General features: G+C 59.0%; 1 protein-coding gene across 11 annotated transcripts in view; it reads left to right on the forward strand.

The window, feature by feature from the left end:
• Positions 1 to 22,344, forward strand: part of MYO18A (myosin XVIIIA) — a 95,168-nt gene that overhangs the window by 41,937 nt on the left and 30,887 nt on the right. For 7 of the 11 annotated variants that reach the window (XM_029210616.1, XM_029210619.1, XM_029210621.1 and 4 more), the window contains 19 exons: positions 8,102 to 8,189; positions 8,391 to 8,497; positions 8,612 to 8,788; positions 9,151 to 9,364; positions 9,635 to 9,777; positions 10,377 to 10,477; positions 11,339 to 11,402; positions 11,616 to 11,760; positions 12,106 to 12,126; positions 13,394 to 13,405; positions 14,015 to 14,191; positions 14,410 to 14,500; positions 14,759 to 14,951; positions 15,796 to 15,882; positions 17,939 to 18,080; positions 18,242 to 18,401; positions 18,609 to 18,795; positions 19,118 to 19,361; positions 21,730 to 21,839. In XM_029210616.1, coding sequence (XP_029066449.1) covers positions 8,102 to 8,189; positions 8,391 to 8,497; positions 8,612 to 8,788; positions 9,151 to 9,364; positions 9,635 to 9,777; positions 10,377 to 10,477; positions 11,339 to 11,402; positions 11,616 to 11,760; positions 12,106 to 12,126; positions 13,394 to 13,405; positions 14,015 to 14,191; positions 14,410 to 14,500; positions 14,759 to 14,951; positions 15,796 to 15,882; positions 17,939 to 18,080; positions 18,242 to 18,401; positions 18,609 to 18,795; positions 19,118 to 19,361; positions 21,730 to 21,839 — 2,463 coding nt within the window. Of the gene's footprint in view, positions 1 to 8,101; positions 8,190 to 8,390; positions 8,498 to 8,611; positions 8,789 to 9,150; positions 9,365 to 9,634; positions 9,778 to 10,376; positions 10,478 to 11,338; positions 11,403 to 11,615; positions 11,761 to 12,105; positions 12,127 to 13,393; positions 13,406 to 14,014; positions 14,192 to 14,409; positions 14,501 to 14,758; positions 14,952 to 15,795; positions 15,883 to 17,938; positions 18,081 to 18,241; positions 18,402 to 18,608; positions 18,796 to 19,117; positions 19,362 to 21,729; positions 21,840 to 22,344 lie in introns of those variants that run through there. The other 4 variants (XM_029210620.1, XM_029210617.1, XM_029210618.1 and 1 more) reach the window with 3 other exon arrangements.

The following is a 22,344-nucleotide window of genomic DNA, read 5'->3' on the forward strand; positions in this document are numbered from 1 at the left end:
CCTACCTATAGTTCTGGTTTCCTGAACTCTTTGGGGCTGGAGAGGCCTAGGCAGACAAATGAGAGCTCAGCTGTTGGCACTCTTCGTCCTGCTCTGGGTGGCACAAGCCAAGGGCAGGGAGGGGTTTCACTGCAGCTGCTGCTGTCTCTTCCCAAGACCCTGTCAGCTGCTCAGCGCGGGTGACCTAGAGGCAGGCTCCAGCCGTGCAGTGCCACTACCCCCCCCCCACCAAGTCATTCTGCCTTGGGACAGAGACCCTGAATAAAGTTGGACACTTTTAAGGCAAGAGAGGGGACACGGTTCTAGAATAGCCAGGTCCAGAGACGTGTAGTCAGGAGAGGGCTGCTGTTGATCTAGCGGGCAGGAGTGCCCAGGGCTCGGGAACAGGGCTGGATCACAAAACAGATCTGTACTTCGTTACCCCGCATGGTGCCTGCCCCCCGCCCCCCCCACACCCCTTCCTTGAGTGGAGATTTGATTAGCCAGGTGTTATGGCTTCCACCTGATCTGTAGGCAGTGCTGCAAGGTCGGGGTGATTTCAAGGGGATATGTTTGAGATTTGTGAGGGAGGGACCTGGGAGAATGCCAGATTTGGGGGGGAAATCACGTGTAAAGTGCTTAGAAGACTGCCTGGCACATAATGAGCTCCGTTTAAGTTAGCAGTTACTATCATCATTGTCACTGTCAACATGAGCTTCAGTTAGAAGGCATGGGAGGAAAGCCAGAAGTGGGGGGCAGGGAGTGAGGCCCAGCAGCTGGGGCCACGGCAGCTCCGCAGGGCCCTGACATGCCACTGAACACTCTTGGCCCAAGAGGTTGAGGAAGAGGCCCCTTCAAGGCCTCCCTTTCCCACCCCTGCAGCAGGGCCACCCTGTACCTGAGGCCTGGGCTGAGGTCGTTTGGCTCAGCTCTGCTCAGGACGTGGGTCTCTGTCCACACGGCAGCCAGAGGCCTGTCCACTCTGTGAGCGCCCTCCTGCATTTCAACAGAGGTGGCCGCCAGGTACACCCTAGAACCAAGGTCACTGTTTGGGGAACGAGGACTCAAGCACAGCTCATTAGTGGCAGGGCACTGCCTGACCAGCAAGGAGCCCCTAGGTTGACCTGGCTCTCCCAGGCCATGTGGCTTGGCTTTGCAGGAAACTGCCCTGCCATTAGCCAGCCGGGCCTGCCCAGTGGCAGTCCCTCGAGACCGCAGACAGTCCCCACCAGGCAGAGTGTGCCAGCATCTTCAGTGGACTCCTGGGTGCCCAGAGGCTGGCTGAGCCTAGACAGAGTGGAGCTGTGGTCGCTTGAGTGCTTAACCCTTTGAGTGCTGCAGTTGCCACCTCTTCCTCCACGTGCACACTCTGGGAGCTAGGAGGCCTCCAGCCCTGGAGAGGTTTGCACAAGGAAAACTGCAGGGAGACTGGCAGAAAGCAGGCTGAGGTGGAAGCTTCCTGGGCCAGCACTGGGTTTCTGCAGCTCTGGAGAGTGTGGGTGAGGGGTAGACAGTGGCCTCAACCCAGAGGAGTGGGGAGGGAGGAGGCTTGGCATGTCTGCGGGCCAAGAATTACTTCCTAACTACGGTTTTCATTGGGATGGGCAGGCTCTGGGTCTGACTACAGAGGAAGTTGGGTGATAGAAGGACCAGGGACCACAAAGGCAGGAAGCCCCAGAGTTAGGCCCAGGATTGATGGTAGGAATTGGTGTTTGACCTCGCCATGCTCCGTCTCTGCTGTGTTTGGGCTGTGAGGGAGCGGGCTTCCTGGGATCCAGGCTTAGTTGCTGTCCTGACATAAGCCAGTAACTCTGGGGTACCTCATGGGCCTCTGGACACCCTGTGCTGGCCTCTCACAGCTCCTTGCTAAGCCTGGAGATGGACAGTAGGTGACCTGCTGTGCTTTATGGGAGAGAGAAGCCAAACTCTTTGATGCAGTTGTTCTATCTGGAAGATGGAAAGAGGGCTTCCTGGGGTGGCCTCTTGGAGCTTGTGTTGTTTGTTGGATGAATGGAAGGTCTGTTCCACGACTAGATGTGAGGTCACACCTCTTACTTCCTCTGTGTGGGGCGGGCAGGGACACGGGCTGATGCTAATGTCTCCCTGTGTTTGTGTGACTGTAGCTAGAGGGCAGCTCAAAGGGCAGCAGTGGCCCATCTAAGAGTCCTCAGCCTTCCACCAGCCCTGTACCCTCAAAGGCTCCCCAGAGAGCCAAGAGCCCTGCATCCACACTCGCCATGAACGGCCCGAGGACTGCCTCAGCGGAAGGCCCCAGTGAGGAGGCCCAGGGCCTGTCCCGGAAGAGGGTGGCGAATGCAGTGAGGAAGGTGGTGAGCAAGGTGCTGCCTGGCGAGGAGCCTGGGAGCGCCAAGGAACCTGCGGGCAGAGGTGTCAGATCTCCTGAGCACCCAGCTGGAGGCAGGAAGGGAGAAAAGACAGCCACTCCCACTCCCCCTGCTCGGCCTAAGCCCGAAGCAGAGAAGGAGGCCGCCAAGGATGAGCTCTCCATGGGCCTGCGGAGCCTGATGTCTCGGGGCAGGGGCAAGGACCACAGGCCACGTAGCAGGCAGTCTCCTGGGAAGGGGGAGAAGCCCTCCAGCCAGGAGCCAGGCTCCTCGGGGAAACCAGTCTCCCCAGAGACAGTGGACGCCTCAGAGAAGCTAGGATCCCCAGCCCAGTCGGAAGAGCTGGCGGCCCCAGGCTCCGCCGACCCGAACCTCAAGTCGAACCTCACTGGATTGCAACAGAACAAGTCACCAGCCCCTGACGTGCAGCAGGAGGTACCTGAGTGTGTCACTAACCTCTGACCCTCCCTTGCCACCCTCACCTGAGGACTGGCAGCCAGCTTTCCCAAGGCTCTTCCACAGGCCCTGCATGATGGCGAAGCTGGGCCCGGGCCACGTGCCGATGGCAGGGCTGCATGGCTTTCCTTCACCGAATGCCAGAACCCAGGGGACCCGATAACTGCATGCTGCTGCTCTTCCACACTTGCGAGGGAGTTGGGGCCTGGCCCCCAGCTACATGGCATCAGCTTGAGGCCCCAGATCCCAAGTTGAGGATCAGAGTCTTAGCAGATCAGTGAGAGGGTAGAAAGACAGAATTTCTGGGGTCAGGTGGCCTGTGCTCACATCCCATCCCCAACCACTCACTCCTGTGGGACCTCAGCATCTCTGAGCCCTCATCTGTCGAGTAGGGATCACATAGGTCTACCATCCCTCCTCTGAAGCCCCTGGACCAGAAGTATTTTGGAAATTAGCGATTTTTTATATTTGAGACTGTCATGCAATGTACATAATGAGCAGCAACTCGTGACCAAACACATTAATATTCCCACAGGAAAATTATGACTGTTCATGCTGCAGGCGGGGGGGGGGGGGGGGGGATTAAACAGTCAGGTTTTGCCACCAAAACTGTTACGAAAAATCTTTTGTTTTGGAGGGCTTTTTGGATTTCAGAATTGCAAATAAGGGATAATACCTACTTTGAAGGGTTGCTGTGAACATTAGAAAGGATACAGGGAATGAATGCTCTGAGCCTAATCCCTGGTGTGGTGGGTGCTCCGTAAATGGTAGCGTCCATAGTGATGCTGGTAACAGTGCTTATTGGTACCATCATCGCCATCACTGCTTCTTCAGGCCTGGCCAGCTGTCCCTCTGGCAGCAGGACTCTTGAGGAGCTCTGGGCCTGGGTGGCAAAGGCGCACAGTGGGTCCCCTTTGTATCGGCGGTCCTGTCTGTCCACAAAGTGCCCTCTGGGTGGGACAGGAGGCTGAGAGGCACAGGGGAGGGCCAAGGACGATCTGTCCAGCCCTTTCCCTTGGAAGGCGATGCCTGCTTGGCTGGTCCTTGGGTTGGGGGGCATTTCTCTTCAAGCTTTCCCATTTTGTGGACCCTTCTGGGGCCTCAGGAGTTGGGTGGGTGGGTGGGTGGAGCGACGCGTCAAGTCTCACTACTGCTTCTCTGTGCTCCTGTGTGCTCCTTCTGGCTGAAAGGGTACAGTCGGGGGAAGTGGGGCAGGGGACCACCTAAAGACCTGTCCTGTCTCCCAGGCCCTAGAGGCCCTCCTCTCTGACTGCTGCCTGATAGGATTCGTAAGGTCTCAGACGTGCCTTGCTCCCCATTCCATTCTTCCCGGGCTTTGCAGAACTTAGAAGAGAGCAGGCGGCAGCTTCCCTCACCCCTCCTGGCCCACTCTGCATCAGGGAAGTGACCTCCTGGCACACAGGAGTTGGCAGGGGCGTCTTGGTGTGAGGCGAACCACTAGCCCCTAAGAAGAACCTCCAAGGAGCCAGAGAGCGTCATGCGCCCGTTCCTGGGCCGGCTGCCTTCCCTCTGGCTCCCTGTCCCTCCACCTCTCACTCAGGTGGAGTTGGGGCTGAGATGGGCCCCAACCTGGAGTTCAGCCACCTGTCGCCTGGGCCCAGGGCAGGGGCCAGAGGATGCGTGTGAGAACGGGCCGTCCTGGTGCTGGAGTGGTTAAAGTGGTGGGAAGAATTAACCCTAGAACTCCCAGGCACCTGTTTTTATTCTCATCTGAGAGCTTAAAAACTCAAATTGGTGCCCGGCTTGCCTCCCTGACCCTATTCCACTAACCCACGGGGGTCCCAGTGGCTTCCTGAGCTAGAAGCTTGGTGTGCTGTGCCCCCAGTTCCCCAGGCCGGGACTAATAGTGGTTTGACCTTTAGGCAGGAGCTGCCCCCGACGTCCAGCTGACCCCCGCAGAGGAGGCCCACCAGCGGCTTGAGAGGATCTTCACAGCTCCTGTAATGCCGCCTCTCACGTGTGGTTCCCAGTCCCTGGTCTCCTCTTTGCTGGAGCTGCTGGCCAGACTGTGTGTGTCTGTGTGTGTAGGCCCACCTGACAGTGGAAGTGTGGCTCCCTGGAGGCCTGGGGGCCCTCACATGGGCTTCCCATTTGGAGAAATGAGAGAAGGGCACTGTGGAGGGTCTGCGCGCAGTGAGGCCTGTTCCTCCAGGGAACCTGTGGGAGGGACCCCTCTGGCTAGAGATCCAGCCCCTTCTCTGGCCCCAGTCTCTTGCCCCAGAGGGCGTATCTTCGTGCCAGGGCCTGGCGGGTGCGAGGCAGGGAGAAGACACTCCCCTTTCTTGATGCCCTGGCTCTCCAGTCCCAGGTGGGGCCTGTTAACTCCTTGCCCATTTCTAACAGGCAAGGTCCAAGGCCTGGCTGACTCCCCTTCCTCTCCAGAAAGGCCTTTAAATAACCAGACAAAGATGGGGAGGTCGAGGCTGGCCACCGGGTCTGTCCACAGTCCCCTGGTTCTTGGGCAGTTGGCAGGTGGACCTGGATGGGTGGTGCTACCTCTGCTTGCCATGGGGTGGGAGTGGTGCAGGGGTGCAGTGGGAGTCTGAGGAAGGGGTCCTAGACTTGGGGCTGCTGGTGGTCCTGTTTGATGAGCTAGGCAGGGGTGACAGCTCTGAAGGGCCGCCCTTGGCCTGGGGAGTGGCACTCTTGTGTGTGTGTCTGGAGGCCAGGGGCAGCCTGTACTGGGGTCCGGTGGCTACAGGGGAGCTGGGCTGGGAAATGCCCTGGAGATAAGGCCAGAGGCTCCCAGGGGTCCCAGGCCCTGGATGTGGTGAGGTGGTCTGGTCTGGCAACACAGAAGAGGAGGGTAATTCAGAATGGACAGGATGGCCAGCCCAGGAGGGACTGTAGCCTGAGGCAGAGTGGCTCGCTCCTGCCACAGGGAATGACTTATCAGAGCATCTCCTCTGAGGAGTCTGACGGTACCAAGTGTTTCTTCACCAAGCAGGGCCTCTCCTTCCCGGCCTGGCCTCTCCTTGACTAGGTACAATACACCTGCCGGGCCAGCCCTCCTACCATCCACCTCCTGGTGCTACGCCCCTCTCGCCTCCACTTGGCCCCGGGTGCTTGCTGAAGGGGACATGCCAACGGCCTGCTTGTCTTCACCCCTCTTTTTCTCTCTCTCTTCTTTGCTTGCTGCTGGTAGCTGGACCCTGAGGCCGCTTCTCCTGCCCACAGCCAGGTAGGGTACTCCTGCCCCCCTCAGGAGCCCTCCGCTTCCTCTGGTGACCACCTGCCACCCCCGGCCTGTACCTGGGCTGGCGTCTGTGCCCGGGCCTTGTGCTGGAGTGTAAGGCCTCTTTCCCCTTCTGGCTCCCACCTCACGTGGTATCTGGGGGGACCCCTGGGGGAGGCAGTGCCGGGAGCTGGACATGGGGCAGCTCTGTGTCAGGCCCTGGAGGAGTGTCTAGACTGAGGGTCGCCACTCAGTTTGGCCTCTGTGGCGCATGGTTCTCAGCCACAGAAGCCCAAGGGCCTGGCCAGAGCTTTGGTTTCTAGGTGTTTCAATTCTGCTCCCTCTGGGTAGAGAAAGCTGGAAAGGCTGAACCCCTACCACCCCCACCCGCACCCGCTCCCCACTCTGAAGCCTGAAGATGCGCATCCTCTGTCTCCCCCTGCTGGCCAATATGGGAACCTGTCTTCAGATTAGCTCTGAAGGAACTAGCTGGAGGCCATGGTCCCGTGATGTCACCTTATTCATCCGTCTGCAAACCCTGGACCCATACAACACATGCCCATTCAAGACAAAGGCTTCCCCTGTCTCATGATTTGGAAAAAAAGAAGGAATTTTGTTTTATAAAGTTAATTTTTTCAAGTATAAAGAACTAGCCTTTTTTGGATGTCTTCACTGAAAACGTTGACAGCCCCATAGTGATCCTCCTATTTGAGGGGTAATTTCACTGGCCCATGATGTGCAAAGTCTGGAGACTGCTGTGTAAGTCAGCCTTCTGACTCTATAGCCCAGAAGTGCTGTCAGCGAGGGAGAGGGAGTTATCTGAAGCCAGAATCCAACCTGGGAGTAGAACCCAGATCTTTTTTCTTTCAGCTCCAAGAAATGTAACAAATAACGTATTTGTTATTATTGTTTCTTGTCCTTTCCAATCCCTCACCCAGGGGGTCAGTATCACAGAGCAGTGTCTCTGCCTTGGCCCCAGGTCGGTTTCATGAGGGTGGGGGACCCTAGGAGACTAACTGTACCTCGCAGCTGGGGATCCCCAGAGAGTTGGGGGTTAGGGCTAGCTTGGGGGCTGCTCATGTGGGGGGTGACCATCCACCCACCAAAGGACACTGGATGACCCTGCTGCCCCGTTGCCCACATGACAAAAGGGGCCTGATGGGCCATGGGGGCCAGGCCCCGCTCCTGTTTGCCCAGCTCCCCCAGGCACCATTGCTGACCAGCTCAGGTCTCTTAGGGGTGCCAGGTTTGGCAACCCTACACCCTGACATTGCCCGTGAATGCTTCTTCCTGATCGGTGACCACCTGGGCTTCCGGGGGCTCCCAGCCCCTTTGTACCCATTCCCATGCCCATCCATGTGGCATGCAAGTCTCTTCCTGTATTTGACAGAGCACTGCTACCCCTGCCCCTGCCTCATGTCCCTGGCCATGCTGCTTCATGCCCCTGTATGGCCTTAGCACGTCCCCATGGGTCTGTGCTCCTTCTGAGGAGGCACGGAGGGGGAGCAGGGAGGCTAGCATGTGCATCTGGGCACTGCCCCTGCCCAGGAGAGCATCCTCTGGAGGGAAGACCAGTGTCAAGGCTAGGACTCACCCATCATTTTGTACTGAAGTCCTTGGAAGACATTCTCAGATCTTGAGGAAATGCCCTTTCCCAGCTTGGTGAAGGAGGGCCTATTAGGTGGATGAATGGAGAAGCCAGGCCTGTAAGGTCACAGCAGCTGTGGCCCAGGGTGAGGGCTGGAGGCTCGGGATACTGATCATACAGTCTTTGCAGGGAGGGAGCAAGAGGGTGGCTGGTGATTTGCTCTCCTGGGATCTGCTCTCTCCTAGGCACATACTCCATGTGTCCCTGTCTTTCCAGACCCTCAGGGCTGTCAGGGCCCCCAGCTCTGTGTCCTTGTCCTCAGGGCTCCTCAGGACCATCCGCCACCAGCTCCTGGCTTCCCCACCTTCTTCCTTTGATATCTCTGATGTCTCCCGTTCTGTGTCTGCCACCCACCTGTCCCCCTCGCCCAGTGGCTCATCCGGAAGCCCTTCCCCTCACATGTCTCCTCTCTCCTGCTGTCCTTGTCTGCTTTCCAGAACAGGGTCTGACTCTTTATTCTTCCCCTCCCTCTGACAGGTGAAGACAGAAGAGCAGATCGCAGCTGAGGAGGCCTGGTATGAGACAGAGAAGGTGTGGCTGGTCCATAAGGATGGCTTCTCACTGGGTGAGTCTGGGGAGACCCAGGGCCTGGGTCTCTCTGGTTTCAGGGCTGGGTGGTGGGTGGGCCTCTGGGTCTGGAGAGGCCTGAGTGGTGAGCAAGGAGAGGCTGGTGATACAGTGGGGAGAAGGCAGGACCATGAAGGGCCCAAAGAAGGCTGCCACGGCTTCCCGGGCCCACGTCTGTCTGTCTGTCCCTGCTCTGCAGCCACTCAGCTCAAATCCGAGGAGCTCAGCTTGCCTGAGGGGAAGGTGCGCGTGAAGCTAGACCATGATGGAGCCATCCTGGATGTGGACGAGGATGACGTGGAGAAGGTTTGCAGGAGGCTGGTGGAAGGCACAGGAGGTGGGCCGGGCTGGGCAGGCTGTCCGCTGGCAGAGCAGACTGGATCTGTTCCTCAGTGCCCGCCCGCCTGTCCTGTCACACAGGCTAATGCTCCCTCCTGCGACCGTCTGGAGGATCTGGCCTCGCTGGTGTACCTCAATGAGTCCAGCGTCCTGCACACGCTGCGCCAGCGCTATGGCGCCAGCCTGCTGCACACGTACGCCGGCCCCAGCCTGCTGGTCCTCAGCCCCCGGGGGGCCCCCGCTGTGTACTCGGAGAAGGTGCAGCCCCCCTCAGCTACCATGTGGCCCCACAGACCGCCCCCTCTATCCCTTCCCCCCTGCCCACTTTCCCCGACTCTACCCCTTCCCCTTGGCATCCCACGGGGCTCCTGTCCACTCTCACAGTGGCCTTGGGAAGAGGAGTCATTTCAAGGGGTGGGGACAGAAGGCCCTCCCCCGACCTCTCACAGAGGCCAGGACTGGGCTGGTATCTGCATTTCCATGCGTGACCTTAGCCTCAGAACCTTCTGGCTCCCCTGGAGTGAAAAGCCCAGAAAGATGTGGGCCTTGGGGGTGAGGGCTGTCCGTGTGGAGCCAGCTAAGAGCGCCTATCCCTTCCTTCCGTCCCTCTCGCGCCCAAGGTGATGCACATGTTCAAGGGGTGTCGGCGGGAGGACATGGCCCCCCACATCTATGCCGTGGCTCAGAACGCATACAGGGCGATGGTGATGAGCCGTCAGGACCAGTCCATCGTCCTCCTGGGCAGTAGTGGCAGTGGCAAGACCACCAGCTGCCAGCATCTGGTGCAATATTTGGCCACCATCGCAGGCACCAGCGGGAATAAGGTGTTTTCTGGTGAGGCAGGGGCAGCTGGGGAAACAGAATGGGCTGGAGAGGGGTGTGGGGATGGAGGCCCCGCCGAGGTGCCAGCTCTTCTTCCCCCTGGCCTCTCCGTGTCCACAAAACCCCTCGATCCTCAGCAGTCTCGTCTAAGTAACTGGGCCTTCGGGTGCTGGAGGAGCAGCCATGGGATGGGCCTCCCATTCTCCCTGGGCCTCTGGAGCCTGTGGCTGGGGGCAAGCTGCCCGTGGCTTTCCTGATGGGCCCTGGGCCTGTCTTCTGCAGTGGACAAGTGGCAGGCTCTGTACACCCTCCTGGAAGCCTTTGGGAACAGCCCCACCATCATGAACGGCAACGCCACCCGCTTCTCCCAGATCCTCTCCCTGGACTTTGACCAAGCCGGCCAGGTGGCCTCAGCCTCCATTCAGGTGAGGGGACACTCAGGGTAGTAAGAGATTGGCTGCCTGATTTCACGCCCTAGAAATCAGACTCTCCCCTGCACCTCATTTTCCTGGGATTCTTCCCTGACAAAATGGACCCTGGGCCCAGCAGGGCTGGCCTACTTTGCCCTGAGCCTCCACATTCTTCCCCCTGTGCCTCCTGCCCTGGATGGGGCACGGCTCAGCTTCCTGCCCGTCCTGGGGTTGCCCACACCCTAGTTGGGGCCCTGGCCCCTGCTCAGGGGTTTCTCTCAGGCTGATTCACCCAGGCAGGGCTGGCCTGTCAGTAAAGTAAGGCCCAGCTGAGGCTGATTCCCTTCCATGCTAATGAAGTCTCTCACCACAAAGTGTCCAGCTCCCCAGGAAGACGGTGCCTGGAGGCTGGGCGGGGTGGCAGGGCCTGTGTTCTTCCCTGGCTCTGGCGTCTGCCCCAGGTTTGACCATGAGGTGATCTGGCCGCTGGTTGAGCACCTGGAGAATCAGATGCAGCCACTCGCTCCCATGGGCCTGGTTCTTTCTGGTGTGGGTGGGAGAAGCTTGACCTGGCACTGCCTCCTTGCCTACATACCCTCTATGCTGTGCCACAGACGATGCTTCTGGAGAAGCTGCGTGTGGCACGACGCCCAGCCGGTGAGGCCACATTCAATATCTTCTACTACCTGCTGGCCTGTGGGGATGGCACCCTCAGGTGAGATGGGACAGAGGGAACAAGGAGGGTGCTCTGGGCTCCCACCCACTGACAGCTCCTGGGCTTTGCCACTTGATTGCATCCCATGCCGGTTGTTTATTTCATGCCTGCCATGTGTTAGGCTCTGAGCTAGGCCCTGGGGATGGCGAGATGAATGAGCCATAGGCCCTGCCCAGCGGGAGCTCCCTGGCCCCGGGCATGGGGGACCTGGCTATATGTGAGGGGCACCATTGACCCTTCAGCGTTCCCAGGGCCTAGCTAGGATCTGTGCTCCTGGGAAGCCAGATCTGGAGAGGACAGCAGACCGAGATGCAGGTGGTCAGAGGCTTGCCCGCAGTTACACAGCTAGTATGGGGCTGAGCAGGTGTTTGAGTCCACACAGGGGCCAAAAGCCCAAGGCTTTTCCAGTGCCCTCTATGCTGGCCTCCCTGCATCCACGTTGGCTCCTCCGCCAGGCTCTTCCCTTAGACCTTCGGGCTTGCTGTCTGTGTCCACTGAGAAGAGGATAAATGATAAGGCTGAGCAAGCAGCCCAGGGCACTATTGTCTTGAGCTCTCCTTGTCACTGAGGGCACGGTCTCAGTCCTGGCTGGACTCACCTTTCAGGCAGGTTCTCTGCTCCCTTCCAGGGGTCTGTCTGGACACTCTCACCAGGGCCTGTCTGTGACCTGTCCTAGGGAGGCCGGTGCTCTGGCCTGGTGTCCAGGCCAATTAGGAAAGGCCGTAGCAACTGGCCTGACAGGAGGGCATGATGGGCAGACAGAACTGAGTCTGGAAGCGGAGTCTCTGTCTCCAGCCTGGCAGGGAGATGGACTTGGCGTGGTGACCAAGCGCTGTGCTGATGCCTCGTTTGTACCCCTAGGACGGAGCTCCACTTGAACCACTTGGCAGAGAACAATGTGTTTGGGATTGTACCACTGGCCAAGGTGAGGGGCCTCTGGGGACGGGTGGGCAGCCCTGGGCCTTGGGGTCGGAGAAGCTTGGAATGTCCTGGACTGCCTCATGGGAGTAGCAGGAGCCCAGCCCAGGCCGGGCGGCTCTACTCTAGCTTGGCCGCCCTGACGCTCCAGCAGCATGGGAGATACCAGAGGGACAGCCCCTCTGAGATCTGCTGCCAGTGTGCCCATCTGTCGCTGCAGCCTGAGGAGAAGCAGAAGGCGGCTCAGCAGTTCAGCAAGCTCCAGACGGCCATGAAGGTGCTGGGCATCTCCCCCGACGAACAGAAAGCCTGCTGGCTCATCCTGGCTGCCATCTACCACCTGGGGGCTGCAGGCGCCACCAAAGGTAACGGGGCAGTGGATCCCAACAGCCTAGCGGGTCACCTGGGAGAGCTGGTGGGGACCCAGTCCACTCCCAGTTTGTCCTGGCCCAGCACAGACTCACCTGTTATCAGACACCCCTCTTTGGCTTGTGCCTCTTCCCCGTCCCCTTCATCAGAGCAGGAGTCTCCAAACCCCCGGAGAAGCATCTCTGCCAAGGATGGCCAGAGGCCTGGACTGAGGTGGCAGTGACCGGGAGCGCTGTGAAGAGCAGGGGGCTTGGGGGATTGGAGGCTGAGGGGAAAGAGAAGGGCATGAATTCAGAGCAGTCCCCCTGGAATAACTCCCCTTCTTGTTCCCTTTCTGACAGAGGCCCCCGAGGAGCAAGCGGGTAACTGACCTTGACCCCGTCCTGGGGTGTAGGGGCCACCTTGCCCCCCTCTTGGTGCTTGCCCTGGTCTCTCTCTGGGGGCTGGGCTTGTTCTATCATAGCAGAGGACACTGGCCTGGGAGAAGCCCCAGGGTTGAGGGTGGAGAGGGTGCTTACTGGCAGTGGGGCTTCTCAGAGTCCCAGGAATAGCTGCTTCTACCTGTTTTGCATTCAGATCCTGGAATCTCTCAGGATGCCCTCCATGGGGCTTATGTAGGGAAGGGTGTGTTGCTTCCTGGGGCTTCCCAAGGCCAGTTTTCCCTCAATCTTCCCCTCTCTCCACTGGTTTGGTAGTAGGTGCCTCTTCCTCTTGCATGTCAGGGTAGAGGCCACTAGGGGGCAGCAGGCACCGTGGTGTTGAATGGGCTGCAGCTTCAGCATCAGTGCTTGGGGTCTTGTGAAGGGCTGGAGCTTGGTCTGGCTTGGAAGAGCTCCTTTGCCTTCCTCTGAGATTCCATTGATGGTCAGGTGCTCGGAGCTCCTCTTCACCCCTTTCTCCTCCGGTTTAGGGAAAGGGATGGTGCTTCTGAACAGCACCTTGGGCATTGGCTTCATCTTCCTCTGGGATGTGAAGGGCCCCAGGCTGTCAGCAGGAGTGAGGAAGCGCTGGTGGGTGGGAGGGTGGGTGGGTGCATGGAGGAACATGAGTCTGGGTGTTAGGTTCCTTATGATCCCAGCAGGTTACATCCCTGCCAAAGAGGAAGCAGACTCTGAGTTAAAGAAGTTGTCTCCACACTTGTAGGTGGGCAGGTGGGTGGCTGTGTGGCTGTGTCTTGAGGAAGTTCTTTCACTCCAAGGAGGTAACAGTGCAGGTTTCCTGTAACCCTACTCAGCGCTGACTGCAGGTGGAGAGCTCTGGGTGCGTCAGTACGTGGACCTTGTTGAGCAGTGTCTGTTACCTCCTCAGAGCTTCCAGTATTTTCTGGGGTGGGGGGGGGAGGGTGTGTGCACATGTGTGTGTGATAGAAAGTCTTTGCAGGTCTCTTCCCTTGTGTGTCAGTGTGATCACATCCATAAACATACTCCTTTGAGGCTGTGAGTGTGTGCGGGCACGCGTGTGTGTTTTTGTGTTTCTGAGTCTGAATGGGGTTGTGTTTTCTCTCCTGCTCATCTTCCCAAAGCCCCACCCCCACGGGCCCTTCCACTGGGCCTGGCAGGCTCAGCTGATGACTGTTTGCTAACATGCTGTTTTTCTTTGCATGCTGCATGCTGGTCCTTTGCCTTACAGAAGCTGCCGAAGGTAAAACCTTGTTTCTTGTTAGCTTTCCCTAATTGCCGCGATTAGACACGTGTCGGCTGAGGCGCGTCTGCCCGCGTGGGCTGTTCCCTCTCCCCTGCAGTTTTTCCTCGCCTCTCCACTGTTGGGCCACAGTGGATGTTTGCGGTCTCCCCTGGCGGACGCATTCGGGAGGGTCCTAATGCGTTCAAGGAAGGGGGAGACACCAGTGCTCTCCTGATACTCTGCCACCAGGCACAGGCAGTTCTGTGTTCATCCTAGGTGGGCTGGCTCATGCTCTGTCCTTCCCCACGTTGGCGCCTGGAGCCAAGCCCTCTAAAGGGGTTTTTGCAGCTGATTGGGAGCCCCCTGGTGGCCGCAGTGTGGAGTTACCTCCTCTTTTAGGACCTGCTCATTCTCTCCAACCCCAAGGGACACAGGAAGCGCTGGCAGCTGCTGGCTCTCCCTGTTTTGCCTGAAGCCCTGCTGGTGTCATCAGGGCTCGTTTTTTTTCCCTCTGGAAGATGCCTGCTCCCTAGTGCTATGGGCGCAAAGGAGCTGAAGGGCACAGTGGTCAGCAAACAGTCTAAGGAGGAAGACCCACGACGTCAGGTCCTTTTTTCTACCCCATAGCTGGGCGCAGGCAGTTTGCCCGCCACGAGTGGGCCCAGAAGGCCGCGTACCTGCTGGGCTGCAGCCTGGAAGAGCTCTCCTCGGCCATCTTCAAGCACCAGCACCAGGGCGGCACCCTGCAGCGCTCCACCTCCTTCCGCCAGGGCCCCGAGGAGAGCAGCCTGGGGGACGGCACAGGTACCCGAGCCCCTTGGCTGCTGGATGTGATTGGAGGCCTCTTCCTGGGCTCGTTGCCATCTCTCGGGTGGGCAAACTCCTGGGGTGAATAGATGCTCCCATTAGGGGGAGAGGCCCAGCCCCAGGGCCCCATGCTGCCTTGGCCTGGGTGGGTAGGGAGCACACCCAGGTGGGGAGTCCCAGGGACCTGGAGATAGAACTGACCCTCCTGCCCACAGGCCCCAAACTGAGTGCACTGGAGTGCTTGGAGGGCATGGCGTCCGGCCTCTACAGCGAGCTCTTCATGCTTCTCATCTCCCTGGTGAACAGGTGAGTGCCAGGCAGGGCCTAGGAGCTCTCATCTTGCTGCCTTGACAAAGGTGGGGTTGATGCCTTTGGGCTTGTGTGATTGCTGAGGCAGAGCCATCCTCCACCAGCAGAGGGCTCACTGTCCCTGCAGGCAGGAGAGGCAAGTCCTCCCCACGGGTCCTGGGCACCTGGGTGGGGATGGGGATGGGGGCAGGGTGAGCTACCTGGGCACCGGGGGCACTGCCCTGGGCAGCTCTGACCCAGGCTCTCCCTGTGAAGGGCTCTCAAGTCCAGCCAGCACTCACTCTGCTCTATGATGATTGTGGACACTCCCGGCTTCCAGAACCCTGAGCAGGGTGGGTCGGCCCGCGGGGCCTCCTTTGAGGAGCTGTGCCACAACTACACCCAGGACCGGCTGCAGAGGCTCTTCCACGAGCGCACCTTTGTGCAGGAGTTGGAAAGATACAAGGAGGTAGCACTTGACCTTGCCCCTGCCGCCTAACACCCCCAGGCTCACCTTCTGGCCTTGGCACCCTCAGTGTGGGGGGGAGGCATCTGTGGACGCAGCAAGGTACCCCCTTCCCTGCTGGCTGCTCCCTTCCCAGCCCTTTACCCTCTGACATTTATGTCCCGCTGTGGTCTCTGGAGCAGGACGCTTTTCCTGCCCAGGCTACGTTCTTTCTTTATGGAGAGTTTGCTCTCCAAGGAGCTGAAGATGCATTCAGGGTCCCTGGGAGCCCCTCTTTGCCCACCTTCAAGGCACCTGCCTAGGCCCCGTGAACTGCCACCGTGCAGTTCCTGCCTCCACGTGTGTCGGGCCTGGCCTTCCCTGTCTCCTGAGCTGTTGGTATGGTGACTGATTATTTAGCCCCCCTGCCCCCATAAAAGGGTGTCCCGGATGGATCTGGAAATCCTACCTCAAGTGGAGGTGAGTTGAACGAGCTGGGGAGAATATTCATCTTGGGTGAGAGAAGATTCAGGAGGAAAATGACAGTTGTCTTCAAGTATTTCAAGGATGAGTGTGTGAAATCGAGAGTGGGCTAACTCCACGCAGCCTAACCAGCAGGTGGGAGTGACAGGAGTGTGTACGTGACTTTAGCTCGCTGTATAAGGAGGTTAGGAGAAGGTTAGCTGTCCCAAGACACAATGCGGTGCCTTGAGAGGTGGTGAGCATCTGTCAGTCGGGCTGTTGGAGGGGAGCTCCTGCTCGGATGGGACATTGGACTTGCTGACCCCAGCGTCCCCACCTGGCCTGCTCCTAGGGCTGCACCCCACACACGGCCCTGTGCTCACTACCTCCCCACCTTCCTTCCTAGGAGAACATCGAGCTGGCGTTTGATGACTTGGAGCCAGCCACAGGTGACTCTGTGGCCGCCGTGGACCAGGCCTCCCATCAGTCCCTGGTAGGAATTCCAGGGAGGGCCTGGGCTGGCCTTTTCTTGCCCTTCCCATTCCTCTCCCTTGGTAGAGCCCTCCCCATATGAGCTGCTGCTGCATGGGGACACTATGGGCTGGGGGGCCCAGCAGTCAGGCCCAGACACCAAGCGCTTTCGAGCTGTGCGCCCTTTCCCTCAGCTGTCAGCCAGTCTGGCCGGGAAGGTGGCACTTCCTTCTGCCCTGGTGCAGTGGGGAGCACCACCCACGGGTGTCTGAGCTCAGGCCCTGTCCCAGCCGTGCCTCCAGTGTGTCTGCCAGGAGCCCTGTTACCACCTCCTCAGTGGTGAGGGCCTGGCTGGACCCAGAGGACACAGTCATCCCCTCCCATTGTCCCCAAGCGGAGGACCGGTGCAGCCTAGCAGAGCAGGGCGAGGAGGTGGCATTCACCCAAACACAGAAACAGTACCCAGATATAAAATGCCCACTGAGGGGCTGTGTGGGTGTGAGTCCTCGCCGCTCAGTCTGGGGACGGGCCTTGTCACCCTTTGGGCAAGCGTCTTGGGCACCTTGCTGCCTGGGGGACTGGCTGCCTGGTGAGCGCTTGGCATTTGGCCATTGTCTTCAATTAGGGAAGCTGCATAAGGCGCTTTATTGGAGAATTGGCATTTTTGCCAGGCTGCTGATCTCCCTCCTCTGCTTTGAGTCCCACCTCTCTCTCCCGCCTCCCTGCGGGAAGGCCCTGGCCCAGGGGGTGGGGCCCCGGGAGAGCGAGCGTCCCCCGGGACAAGTGCTTCAAGTGCCCAAGTCCCACAACTCCCCAGGGAAGCTGGGTTTTCTTCCTGACACCTAGGCCCCTGCCAAGGCCTCCCTCGAGAGCCTTTGCCATTCCCAGGAGGTGTGGGCAAGTTGACCCGGCTGGCTTAGGAGCAGCGGTGGGTCAGATAGTGTGTTTGAATGGGGCTTGGCCATCCCTTCCCTCCTTTGCTCTCCCCTTTCTGATGGGCCTTGGCATCGGGCAGCTCCACCTCTGGGCACGGGAGCCCCTCAGTGCCCAGCCTGCCACTCACCATCCAGTGGCTTCTTGCTCATTCCTGCCATACAGCTCCAGCTGCTCGGGGGCCTTAGTTGCCCATCGGTCCTCGGCCACCTTCTGTGTCCTCCTGGTCAGCACACAGACTCCCTTGGGCAGCTTGGGTCAAAGAGGGAAAAGGGCACTTCTCTTACTTCTCTTGTCCCCAGTCCCTAGAGGCCAGGCCAGAGTCCTCCTTGCCCAAGGAAGACCTGGGAATTCCATAAAAAAGGCACCTTCACACTTGGTTGTTTGGCTTGCATGGGGAATTAGAAATCAGAATTCAGTATTTCCGCCTTCTCTTGAAAAGCTGGAGGATTTGCCAACACTAGGCCACCGTTCTTCCAGGACAGCAGTTGGCTGCTCCTGAGTGGTGGCTGTTCCCTTTAGATGGGGACACCTGCTCTCCAGGCACCCCAGCTCTGCCCATTTTGGCTGCCACAGCCATTAAGTCAACTGTCTTAGGCTTTTGGCACTTGAGTTTATGACCCTGTAGTGACCCCACCTGCAGTGCTCCGAGCCCTCTCTGGGTTCTCCCCTCTCGGGCGGGGAACCAGGATTAATCACCGCTGTCTCTTGTTGACAGCTTCCTTTGGGCCATGCCCTGTGCTCAGGGCCTTAAAGACCTCATCTCCTTTAATCTGCGTGGGAGGTGATGCCCAGAGAGTGAGGGCAACGCGGGGCTCACCCAAGCCCCCCTGATCTCCAAGGGGTTGAGGATGGAGGAGAGGCTCTGGATGTGAGCTTGCGTCAATAAGAAGCCTTCAGTCTTTGGGGACTTAGGACACGGGTCCTAGGAGTCATATTGTGCTGTGGGCTTCTCTCTCTGATCTCTTTCTGGCCCTTCTTTCTCCTTGCTGGCCACCTGCTCCACAGAATGTCAGCCATGAGTGGCAGGAGCTGTAGCATGTGTATCTGTGTAGCATGTTTATGGTGTGCGGTCGGGACCACAGGTCCTAGCCCCCTTCACACAGCTCCATGTGACACTGCGGGATTTCTTTCCTTCTGCATAGGTTCGCTCGCTGGCCCACACGGATGAGGCGAAGGGCCTGCTATGGTTGTTGGAAGAGGAGGTGCTGGTGCCAGGGGCCACTGAGGACGCCCTCCTGGAGCGCCTGTTCTCCTACTATGGCCCCCAGGAAGGTGACCGAAAAGGTAGGTGGCAACCCTGGAGGGCGGCTCCTCTGCTTCCTCTCCTGAGAACCCATTTATATATATATGGGTCCAGTCGGCACTGCCTGGGGGGCTCACTGAATCCATGGGCTTTTGGGGGACCTGTGCCCCGATGACCTGAACCTTGCTTGCCCCGCCCTCAGGCCAAAGCCCCCTCCTGCACAGCAGCAAACCACACCATTTTCTCCTGGGCCACAGCCATGGCACCAACTGGGTGGAGTACAACACGGCCGGCTGGCTGAGCTACACCAAGCAGAACCCGGCCGCCCAGAACGCCCCCCGGCTCCTGCAGGACTCCCAGAAGTAAGAACAGCACTCCGTCCACCCACCCCGGTTTTCTCTTCCTGCTGTTTGAGGGTTTCTCTGTAGTGTCTCTGTCGGGCGTGAGACGTGCAGCCCCAGCCCAGATAACCCAGCCCCCCGGCCACGGTGACCTAGGAGCTGGGAAGAGGAACGGCCTCTACTGCTGCCTGAATATGACTTCTTTCCCTCCTTTTCCTCCTCTGGCAGAAAAATCATCAGCAACCTGTTTCTGGGCCGGGCGGGCAGCGCCACGGTGCTCTCAGGCTCCATTGCGGGCCTGGAGGGCGGCTCGCAGTTGGCGCTGCGCCGGGCCACCAGCATGCGGAAGACCTTCACCACGGGGATGGCGGCCGTCAAGAAGAAGTCCCTGTGCATCCAGATTAGGCTGCAGGTGGTAAGTGTGCCAGTGCGGGCCCCGGGGCACTTCCTGACCGCTGGCAGGGGGCCGGGGCCTTCTGGGCACACTCAGGTCCCCAGAGCTCACTCAGCAGCCCACTCACCTTGATTGCTGCTGGTGGGGTCCTCTTGCAGTGCTACCTGCTGTGCGTGGCCCCCCGGGCCTAGTACGGGCAGGGTTGTCCAGGCTTAGCACGTCCTGCCCAGCCGGGGGTGGGACACCTGCCATCCTGCACAGAGTGGAGACGCTGGCGCCGGTCCCTGGTCTCTTGGCTCGGGCTGTCAGAGCCCACTGAAGGCTGTCCCTTCCCCTTTGGCAGGACGCCCTCATTGACACCATCAAGAAGTCAAAGCTGCATTTCGTGCATTGCTTCCTGCCTGTGGCAGAGGGCTGGGCGGGGGAGCCCCGTTCTGCCCACTCCCGCAGAGTCAGCTGTAGCAGTGAGCTGGACCTGCCCCCGGGAGACCACTGCGAGGCCGGGCTCCTGCAGCTGGACGTGCCCCTGCTCCGCGCCCAGCTTCGAGGCTCCCGCCTGCTTGATGCCGTGCGCATGTACCGCCAAGGTGGGGCCCCTTCCTTCTCAACTCCTACCTCTCCCTCCTAGAGCTGCCCCTGCCCCTCCCCACCTCCCTAACAGGGCCTGTGGGGCTGGAGGGGTGCTGCTCCCCCCCACCTCCGACTGGCCCTAGATCCCTCATCTCTGCTGCTGCCTCCTCTGGGGGTCGGTCTCTCCTTGCATCTCTCCAGCCCAGTCTGTTCCTTTCTCTTTTTCTTGCCAGCCTGCTGACCATCCTCTCCCTTCCACATTCCAGCCCTCCTCATCCCCTCCCCTGCCCAGCCCACATGCCCTGTTCCCACAGCTCCCTCCTTCCGCCTTCCCTGGTTTGGACAGGTCAGCTCTGCCCACAGCAGCAGACTCAGTGTCCTTGTGGAGCAACTGCCTCTGAGAGTGGGCCAGCCGTGCAATGAGAAATGAAGTGTTAAATCTTTCTGAAGAACTTAGAATTCCCAAGAAAGGTCAGACAGACCCTTTTTATGGACCCATCTGGACGAGGGGCCAGACAGGACGATAACAATAGTAGTTAACATCCTTAGAGCATTTACAGTATACCAGACACTATTCTAAACTCGTCCCACACAGTAACTCATTTAATTCTCCCAACAACTTCATGAGATGTAGGTACTAGTATCATCCCCAGATGAGGTGACTGAGGCTCAGAGAGGTTAAGTAGCTTGCCCAAGGTCACACAGCGCGTGAGTGGCAGAGCAGGATTTGACCGAAACAGACCAGTTTCTGAGTAGGGTTTCGTTTGCCTGAAAAGTTATGAATTGCCAGGTTTCCCGCCCTTTTCTCCCTTAGCTAGAAGAGCATGCAGGCTCCCACCGACCCACAGCCAGGTCCCCTTGAGGCATTCCACAGGGGCACCGTCACTTCCTTAGCAGCCAAAGCCAGGAAACGGGCTCCCAGCCCTGCTCTAAATAAATCATCGATCTGTCCCCACGTCTTGGTAAGGAGTTGCTGTTTAGTATTTCAAAACCAGATTGTTACCGCTCTGAACCAGAATCAGTGTGCTTTACTCAGACAAGCAGATCGATGAGGCCAGCCGCAGCAGGCGCCCTCTCCTCCCCCAGCCCCCAGCCCCCAGCCCCCATCGATGGGGTGATGATTAATTAAGATGCCAGGCGTCCGGACCTGCTATCCCGGCCCGTCAATTTAATTGCAATTCAGATACAATCAACAGCTCACTTTGTCTTGGCCCCTCGGTGGCCCCCTCCTCTTGTTTCAATCATCAGGCACATGCGTCAGCCCCATCTCGCAGTTGGAGGGCTTCCCAGAGCCAGCTAGGCCGCTGAGGTGGAGCGAGCCCCCAACGGGCTGTCAGGAGCCTGGGTTTGGAGTCCAGCTCTGCCTCCAGCCGCAGGCTTTGTGACCCTGAGCAAGCCAGTCACTCCCCCTCTCAGGCCTCAGTTTCCACGTCTGGAGGCTGAGTTATATCCGGTCTAAGACCTCTTTTTGGCTTGAAATTCTTGTGATTCCATAGGAGTGGGTCTCTTGGTCCACTGCCGTGGGCTCTGGTGTCCTCGGGGTGCCTCAGGGTAACCTCTCGCTAGCCACAATCCTGACCTTGCCCCAGCCTCAAGCCCAGACAGTAGGGAATCTCTGTTAGAGGAAACACTCTTTAGGGAAAGGGAATCTACAAGCCTTTTTGGTCACCTTGGGCCTAGGGCCCAAGGTCAGGAAGGTGGCAGGAAGGGAGCCCTTTCTGAATACCCACCAAGTGAGCCAACCTGTGCTTTCTACACATTTTCCCATTTAAGCACCATGACTACCATGTGGGGTAAGTGCTAGGGCCCCCATTTACAGATGAGGAAACCGAGACTCAGAGAGGTTGAGTGACTGGTCCAAGGTCACATGATAGCAAGAACCAGGGCAGGATTCCAACCCTAAGCCCTTGCACTTCTCCTCTCTGCTATTCTCCGATGCCCTATTTTCTTTTCTTTTTTTTTTTTTTTCTTATTAAGTCCTCAAGACATCCTTCTCTGGGTTATCACGGAGTCATAGACCTGGAGGCTAGAAAGCATCTTAGGGGTCATCCAGGCTCTTACCTCCACAGCATTCCTTCCAGGTGGTCAGCCGTCCCCCATTTGCATCCTCACTGACAAGGAAGTTGCTTCCTTCTAAAAGAACCTGTTCCCTGTTTAATCCCCGCAGTCCCAGCGTGGGGCAGCCTGGTTGTCCTCCCGCCTCCTGTCCGTCGCCCCTGCCTCCTTCCTCTCCACTCTCCTTTCCCGGGGCGACCTCGACCGTGGGCTCTCCTCCCCCCGCAGTCTCTTCCCTTTCAGGTGACTCTGCCTGGGCACCAGTGGTTGTTGGGGGCTCTGGGAGCAGGCGAGGCTGACGGGCCTGGCTCCGGGCCGCTCTCTCCCTAGGTTACCCTGACCACATGGTGTTTTCTGAGTTCCGCCGCCGCTTCGACGTCCTGGCCCCGCACCTGACCAAGAAACACGGGCGCAACTACATTGTGGTGGATGAAAAGCGGGTAGGTCTGGGTCCCCACGGCCCCGCCAGACCCTCCTCCCTCTGCTCAGACCCCTCCAGGCAGCTGCTCTTCCTCCCCTAGAGAGAGCCAGGCTGGCCCTGGGTCAGGTGCCTGGTTTTGCCCAACCAGGGCCAGGCCAGGGCCACGTGGCAGCCAGGCTATGGCGGTGGGGGGAAGGCAGCCCGGGGCACGGACGGACTGTAGGAATCACAGGAGAGCCACCCGCTTTAAAGGCCCGAGCTGAGGGTGTCTGCTCTCCGGTGAGCCAGACAATCACCCAAGAGCCTCCCGGGCGGCAGATTAGAAGTAGTGTTTTGGGTGCCCCACTGGTAGCACCCGGGCCCCTCAGCCTTGACCTCCACACCAGGGCCTAGTTCCTTCAGCAGAAAGCTGTCCAGGAGAGGGGCAGGCATCCCTCCTTGGAGGAAGATTGACGTGGCAACACCTTCCTGGTGCCAGGGTGAGCCTAAGGCTCCCAGGGCAGGCCCCTTGTCAGCCAGGTTGG

Source organism: Monodon monoceros, unplaced genomic scaffold (assembly GCF_005190385.1).
Source record: "Monodon monoceros isolate NGI ecotype Baffin Bay Population unplaced genomic scaffold, NGI_Narwhal_1 Super_Scaffold_9, whole genome shotgun sequence".
Classification (NCBI taxonomy): Eukaryota; Metazoa; Chordata; class Mammalia; order Artiodactyla; family Monodontidae; genus Monodon; species Monodon monoceros.